Source organism: Vanellus vanellus, assembly GCF_965231255.1.
Source record: "Vanellus vanellus genome assembly, chromosome: 7".
Classification (NCBI taxonomy): Eukaryota; Metazoa; Chordata; class Aves; order Charadriiformes; family Charadriidae; genus Vanellus; species Vanellus vanellus.
The window spans coordinates 8,166,138-8,173,927 of NC_138912.1; the positions used below are offsets into that span (position 1 = coordinate 8,166,138).

General features: G+C 57.0%; 1 protein-coding gene across 1 annotated transcript; it reads right to left on the reverse strand.

Annotated features, from left to right (window-relative positions):
* Positions 1-420: 420 nt before the first annotated feature.
* Positions 421-6,018, reverse strand: EMX2 (empty spiracles homeobox 2; the record flags this gene model as incomplete). Its single annotated transcript, XM_082486375.1, has 3 exons — positions 421-647; positions 3,282-3,466; positions 5,628-6,018. 3 exons carry the CDS (start codon positions 6,016-6,018, stop codon positions 480-482), a joined length of 744 nt encoding a protein of 247 aa, XP_082342501.1. The 3' UTR covers positions 421-479.
* Between the last annotated feature and the right edge of the window lie 1,772 nt (positions 6,019-7,790).

A 7,790-nucleotide genomic window follows, 5' to 3' on the forward strand; every position in this document is an offset into this window, starting at 1 on the left:
CTTTCAAAGACGGAAAAAACTGTGAAGTGCAAAATGTCCTGTAAGGTGGTAATTTTTCTGGTTTGGTTGGGTTTGGGGTTTTTTTGTTTGTTTGTTTGTTTCGTTTTATTTTCTTTTTTTTTAAAGATTTTTTTCAAGACTATTTTTTTTTTAATTTTTTGACGTTATGCTTTTAAAAGTGGACTGCGAGAAACGGAATACCTGTCAATCACCTTGTCCCGGTGTTTTGGCTTTGATTGACAGATCCCCCTTGCCAGAGCGGTGCCGGCAGTGCCACAGTTCGGACCCCTCGCGGTGTCGCCCTCGCTCGCTCCCAGCTGCCCTCCCAGGCGGGAATCGCATTTTTGATGAAGATCTCCGTGTCCCTTCTCCGCACCGCCACTCCGCGGGGGAGCGGGGGGGGGAGGGTGGGGTGTGAGCCTTTAACACTTTCTGTTGGTGGGGTGCCTGGCTTTGAGAAGTCCAAAAGTGCCAGTTTTTTAATCGTCCGACGTGACGTCGATTTCCTCTGGGCTGGCTTGTTTGGTGGCGATTCTCCACCGGTTAATGTGATGAGTCCCTTTTTTCTTCTGTTGTGAGTCTGAACCTTCCTCTTCCAACTTTTGCCGCTTGAACTTTGTCCTTCTGTTCTGAAACCATACTTTTACCTGCGGGAGGAAAGGCACCGGGCGTTAGTCCGACGTCTGCCCGGACGCCGGTACTGCCCGCCGCCCGCTGCCCTGGATGCGCCGAGGGGCTCCGGGCTCTGCCTGCTCCGTGCCCTGCCTGCTCCGTGCCTTGCCTGCACCGTTCCCTGCCTGCTCCATGCCCTGCCTGCATCGTCCCCTGCCTGCGCTGTACGCTGCCTGCACCGCTACCCAGCCTGGAGGGGGGCGAGCGGAGCCGGGGCCCGTGTGCCACCCAAAACTCTCCGGGAAAGGCACAGGCACGCTGACCCACGCCCACCAGGTACCTCCAGAGGACCCACGCGTGCAGCAGTGGGCAGCAGCAGCGGTGCGTGTGTGCGGCTCCGCTCCCCGCAGCCGCGCAGGCGGGAGGCACCATGCGCGCACCTGGCGCAGAGGCGCGGATCTTCCGCACACGAGTAGCCCCGCGCAATGCCCGCCAGGCATCCCACGCGAGAAAAGCGAAGCGTGGCTGCGCGGCGGTGGGCTGTCAGCACGCCGGACCCACCGTCGGGGCAGCCAGACCCCCGAGCGTTAGCGCCGGGCCCGGCGGGCGAAGCAGAGCGAGGGCCTCGTCCCTCCTAACGGGGCGGCGAGATGGGGTCGGGGGGCGGCAGGGCGAGATCTTTCCCTCTTGGAAAAAGAGAATAAAATGAAAGAAAAAGGCCCCAAATGAAAAGCGTCCGGCGCTCCCCGCGGCGTCTCTCCGGGACGCGCCGTCCAGGAGCGACCGTAGCGAGGCGAATCCTGCAAGTGCCGTCGTAAATATCCCTCTGAATTTGTGCAGCGCCGAATAAATCTGACCTAACCATCCGGCAGCTGACTTCGGTGCTTTAATTACAGATAGTATTGATCTGGGAGCTATCTCCAGGGCTGGCCACACTCCGTGTAGCGGCCAAAGGTAAACATTTTTTTTTTTTTTTTAAAGCAGTTTAAACTCTGGTTCTGTCTGAAAGTGCCTGATAAAGGCCCCAGCAAGGGGGGGAAAGGGAATTGGAGCATTTTAATAAGCTGGTTTAACCCGCTTCGCTGCCTCTTCAGAACAGAGACCTGCCTGGCCGGACACACATCTCTACTGCATTTTCATATTCTCCAAAAGTCCCCCATTAAAAAGCTGAGCGGGGAACAAGGGGTGAGTTTAATTTGCTTTTAGTTTGCTAATTGAAGGGGAGGACGGTTCATTTCTGCACGCTGATCTCCCAAAAGGGAGCTCATTTGTAGGGGACTGGGGGTTTGACATCCGGACAAAAGACCCCAACCAGCTTCGGAATCAAGCAGCACAAAGACCACCTTAAATACAGCTTTCCAGTGGAAATAAGCCTGTGACCGGTCCCTTGTTCGGAGAACCTCATAAAAGTGGCGATCCCTTTTTATTGTTTTGTTAGGGAGACATTTTAAAACAAAAGCTCCAGCCCCTTTATTGCTTCCCCCACGAAAAGGAGTTAAAAAAAAAAAAAAAGTGTTACAACTTAATCCGCCCAGAGAACGCTGTGTTTACTGGGAACTTTGAACTAGGCTGCGGCTGGGTATTTTGGCTTTTTTTTTTTTTTTTTTTTTTTAAGTACAGTGCCACATACTGTAGCAGAGACAATCCCCATCTGGAGCCCTCTCTCCACGAGTCTCCTGGAAGGGCACAAAACAAAAGCCCGACACAACAACTACAACAACCACCAACAACAACCCCCCCAAACCCCAGCCTTTCTTCCGGCGAGGAGAAAACCGCGTGAAAAACGCCCTCGCAGCGGGGCCGCCGGCCGTGGGTCCCTCCCGGCCGTGAGTCCCCGCCGTCGGGGGGAAGCCCGTGCCCATCCCCGCTCCCCGCCGGCTCCGCGCCGCCCCAAGGGTGTCCGGCCTCGGTACCCGCCGAGACCCTCGCCCTGGTACAACCGGAGCAGAAAGGTCGCTCATCGTCCCTCCAAAGAGGCGACCGAAATAGACTCCGGTGCGGTTCTGGCCCGCAGCCAGCCAGCGGCCGGGGGGTGGGAGGGGGGGATTCCTTGTAGTTTATAATTTCTCTGCTTTTATTTTTATATCTTTATGCCCTCCTGAACCGGCTCCTCATACCCCCGCAGCTCCCAGACGCGGGGCTAGAAACGAGTGAAAAATCATCCGAGAAACTGTATTCCTGCCGTAGGATCCAAAAGGAGGTTCTCCCCTCCGCCTTTTGTTTTGGGGGCTTTTGCCCTAAACATCCAACTGCTTCTTGCGGGTCACCCCAGTCCCCCAGACAAATGACAAGGACCTCCTTTCATGTGCAGACCGCACATCCCGCCGCTCCCCTTCCCGCTCGGGCCGGGAGCTCCGGCGGGCTCCCTCCGGGGAGCCCCAAACCGTGCCCCGAACCCACCTCCCCCCCCCGCCGGCTCCCCACTCTCGTCCATGTACCCGCCACCCCCGGCGCAGGCCACGGCTCTCACCAACGGGAGGGGGGTTTATAACACCCGGGCCAGGGGCGACCCCCTCACTCAGCTCCACCGGCTCGGAGATGGAGGCCTAAACACCCCCAGAATTTGCCCTTATTTTTTCCCCGCATCTCCGGGCCGGCCGGGTGGGTTTTCCCAAGGAGAACCCAGTACTTTCGCTTTCCCAGCTGCCCGCTCCCTGCTTCCCCCTTACCTGAGTTTCCGTGAGGCTGAGGCTGTGTGCCAGCTGTTTTCTCTCTGCTCCTACTACATAATGGTTCTTCTCAAAGGCATGTTCCAGTCTCAGTAATTGGGATGGGGAGAAAGCTGTACGGATCCGTTTGGGTTTCCTGGCCAGTGCATTGTGCAATAGGAAGCTCTCCGGGCTGGTTTCATTCCCTGGGCAACAGGGTAAAAGACAGATTAGCAAAACACCTTCCCCAAACGCACTCGAGAGTTTTTAAGCGCAAAAATTTTTGACTCCCACCATTACCGGCCGGAGAAATCCGTCTATAGTTTCTTTTTTATTTTCAGCGCCTTTTTGTTTTGGGTTTGTTTTTTTTTTGTGTTTGGTTTTTTTTTTTTTTTTTTACAAATTTCCTTCCATAAATAGGCGGAGGGAACGAGCAGGGGAAAGCGAGGACTGGGAGAAATTCAAATACTAAAACGCAACCGGGGAAGCACAACGGAGAGGGATAAAAAGAAGGAAAAAAGAAAAAAAAAAGTGAAAGAATTGTCCAGAGCCCGGCTGCGGTGTCTGCGGCTTCATCCCGCAGCTGCCCCCCTTCCCCTCGCCCACCGGCAGCCTCACATCTTTCCTTGTTTGTTTGTTATTTACACCCTCCCGGGGCGGCCAGCGGGGCAGCGGAGCTCTGTGCGGCCCCGGTCGAGCCCCCCCTTCTCCCTCCCCGGGCGCCCGCCGCGCTCCGGGAGCCGCCAGCCCGCTCCCCCGGCCTCTCCCCGCTTCCCTTGCCCAAAACTCCGGCTGGGGCCTTTCTCCTCCCTCTCCCCTTCGTTTTGCCGATGTGCTCCCCGGAGAGAGGGCTCTCGCCGCCTCCGTGCCCGCTGCCCCGGCGGCGGGAACCGGCGGGGAAATAAAGAAACAAACTTCGGGAAAGCCACGGGGCAGCCATCCCAGCCGGCCTGCTGCGGAGCTGGGGGGGGTGGGGGGGGGGGTCAGTCGGGGCTTTTTGGTGGGTCTCTCCCTCCGGGTTGGCACTATGCCTCTTGTCCGGGTCGGTCCTTCCAAGGTGGGAAAGCCCCCGCGGGTCTCTCTCCGTAAATGCATTAAAAATCGTTGCAGTAGGAGGGTGTGTTTGAAACCAGGCTGTGGCTCAACACCAGGACATTTCCGCCTTTCATCTGCCGCTCTTTGCCAATCGCCTGATGACTGCGACAAATAATTTGGTGAGCGAAACCTGTAATTTTATTCTGAGAGGGTAATAATCCATTTTGTATCTCTGTCCGCCTGGTTCCGGAGAGAGCGACTCCTTTTCCAACCCGGGTGCAACGGCTCGGCTGCAGAAGGCCGGGGAAATGGATATTGCAGGTGGTTTGTTTTCGTTTGGAAATAATAAATAAAAATACCAAGTAGAAAAAAAAAAAGGCAGATAGATCCCTCCGAGCGAGGACTGATTTTCTGATTTTTTATTATTATTTTTATTTTCTTTTTTTTTTTTTTTAATTCTTGTGTGTGTATGTAACGAAAGAGACAGGAGCTGGACCCATAACGGGAGAAATCGGCTTACCCTTCGGAGAAGATGCCGCCGGTTGCAAAGGGTTAAACAAGGGGGATTTTATTGATTATGCGCCATTGGATTTGGTTATTTTCCTTCAGCCGGTTCTTAATCGCCTGGCAGCTGGGAGCCCCTTCCCTGCCCGTACGGAGGGAATCGCCCTCCCTTCCCCAGCCCTGCTCTCCCTCGCAGCCCCATCTCCCCGCGCTGCTCCGGCGTTGGGATTACTCCTATTACTCTTATTATTCCCCCCCCCCCCCCCCCCCTTCTGCTTTCTCTGGGGTTCGTTTCATTTTTCCCCCGTCCCCGCTAACAAGGGGAGCCGCCAGATTTGGGACGGCGGCGGTGGCTCCCCGCGGCCCCGGGCAGCCCGGCCCCGGCAGCCCGGCGGGCACTGCCGTCTTCCCGGAGGAGCCTAAACCTCGCCACCCCTCTCTGCGGGAAGACTTATATTTGGGCTCTCCTCAATAGCTATTAACCCACCGGAACAAAAAAAAAAAAAAATCCACCTTTCCCCCCCCCTGCTTTTAATGGGGGCGAGAAAGACGCAGAAGTCCCAGCCGGCCTTGCCTTCCCCCCTCCTCCCAGAGAAACCAAAACAAACCGGGAAAAGCAGCAAAGCACAACCAAGCCCGAACCCCTCGGCTCTGACAGCTCCCCAAGTTTGGCGGCGGGGGAAGCAGGCAAAAAAGACCCTCGGCCCAACCGAGCCGAGCCGGCGGCTCCGGGCGGCGCCCGCTCGCCGTCCCCCGGCATCCGCGGCCGCAGGGACCGGCCCGGAGGATGGAGGGGTGGATCGGAGGGAGAAGAAAAGTTGCACGTACCTTGGAACCTGTGGCCCAGATACCGGTAGCGGTGTATTAGCCAGGGGTAGAAGGTGGAGGGGTCCCTTTGCTGCGAGGCGAAGAGCGGGTGCGTGGAGTGCGAAGCGGGCAGCGGGTGGGCGGCCAGGGCGTGGGGAGGGGGCACGGGGTGGACCGGCACGGCCGGGTTAGGCGGGTGGGAGACGGCCTCTGCAAAGACCAAGTCCGGGTTGGAGTAGACCCCCCTGCCAGTGGAGTGGAAGCCGTTGAGAAAAGGGTTCATCGGGCTGGAATTGGCATAGCTGAGCGCCGCCGGCCGGATAGGATCCTCGGAGCGAGACGCGGGCAAGGGGCTGTCTTTGGCCACCAGCGACTCGATGGTGAAACACCGCTTGGGTGTGGGCTGAAACATGCTGCCGCGGCGAGAGTCCCCGACCAAATCTCTGCCTGGCTCTCTCTGGTGCGCGGGAGGCGATCCGGGGAAGTTTGCAGCAGGGAGTGACTTGAGGAGGGATAGATACACACATAAATAGACAGGGGCTGGAGGAAAAGGAGGCAGCGGCAGCCAGCGGTACCCAAAAGGGAGACACACACACACGCACCGCGCGCGCACACACACACACACACACACACAAAAAGTTGCTGGGAGAAGTTTCCCTCCTGCAAGGAAAAGGCGGTCGCCCCCCCCTCCCTCCCTAAGTCCAAAGACAATCCATGGATGTGATCGGCCCCTTCACAAGTTGTGCAAACGATTTGTTAGTTCATGAGCCTAATTAGTGCTGGGATCACATAAACAGCTTCCTCTGAAGCCTGGTAAATGGCTTGATGATTGGTCGCTATTACTCGCCTTGAGGTTGAAGGGGGAGACTCTTTAAAGTGCGTCAGAGGGGAGGCGAGCGCCGGGCAGCGCCATCGGGAGGGATGGAGCGGCGGCGAGGCGCGGATCGGAGTGCGGCGGGAGCGCGCCCGCCAGCGCGGGGGGGCGAGGGGGGGGGGGAAACGCGGCTCCCCGCGCAGCCTCCTCCGCGCCGCTCCGCCTCCGCGCAGCGCTGACCCCCGCTCCGCGCCGCTCGGCCACCAAGGTAGGGGGACCGGCGGGGGGGACGGGGGGGGATTGGAGTTTGCGGGGGTGCGCCGCATCTCCTCTCTGGAATGGAGGGGCGGGGGGGGGGGGGGGGGGGAAGGCAGAATTAGGGCTGCTCCGCCAGAGTGACACCCCTCTCCCTGCCACCTCTCGGGTCCTCTCAGCCCGGCGAGGTTACCTTGATCGGCCCCGGGGCGTCCGGGAGAGATGCCCCGCTTGGGAAAGGTTTCGTCCCGGTGAGAGAACGGGTCGCCCTCCTCCTCCTCCTCCGAACTTACTTATTCCCCCCTTGGCTCCTCCGCACTCCCCGCACCGCGCGGTGCGGAAAACAAAGCGGAGGGCAGCTGCATTCTGCAGAGCTGGGACACGCCGGGCTCCCGCAGACGGGACAGGGGAGCAAGTCTCCGGTTCCAGCCTTGTCCGGATTTTCGCGATTACCTTTGGGTCCGGGGATGATTTTAGGGCTGAGTTCTCCTCCTCCCATTGGCTGGGGCTGCAGAATAATTATGATCACATCCTAATACTCTTGGCTGGTGCTTACTGTTTATTGGTAGTTAAGGATCTATTATCTATTCATCAGCCTCCCATTTTTGCCAATTACATTCTTCTAAAGTGAAGTACCAGCAGGTATTTTGCACATTTACAATTAATGATAAAAAATCTGGCGTACTTTAAATCTATTACGCCGCTGTGTAATTTATCTTAAAGATGCGGAACTGCTAATGTAAATCAATGTTTCTGTTGAACCAAGGGACGGGGGGAGTCTTAAAAACCAGTCTAGCGTTTCTTTCCTTCGTTCCCGGACTTTGTTTTCTATTTTCTTTCCACTTTGTACACAAAGAATCCGTTACTCCGCTGCATTAAAATATGCTAAAAGATCGCTGTCTAAACCGTCATCGCTTCTTCCCAGTAAAGGGCGAGCTGAACTCTCTTAGCCTTCCCCGCTCTCTCCTAAAAGCGCCTGGCTGCAGCTATCCGATATTTTTAACGCAATTACCAAATCGACGGACTAAATAGAAGTGACAAAACAGTGTTGGGCACGCAAGGATGCCGGTGCTCGTGCGCCTTTGTTTGGGGACGTGTTTTCCTTTGTATACCCC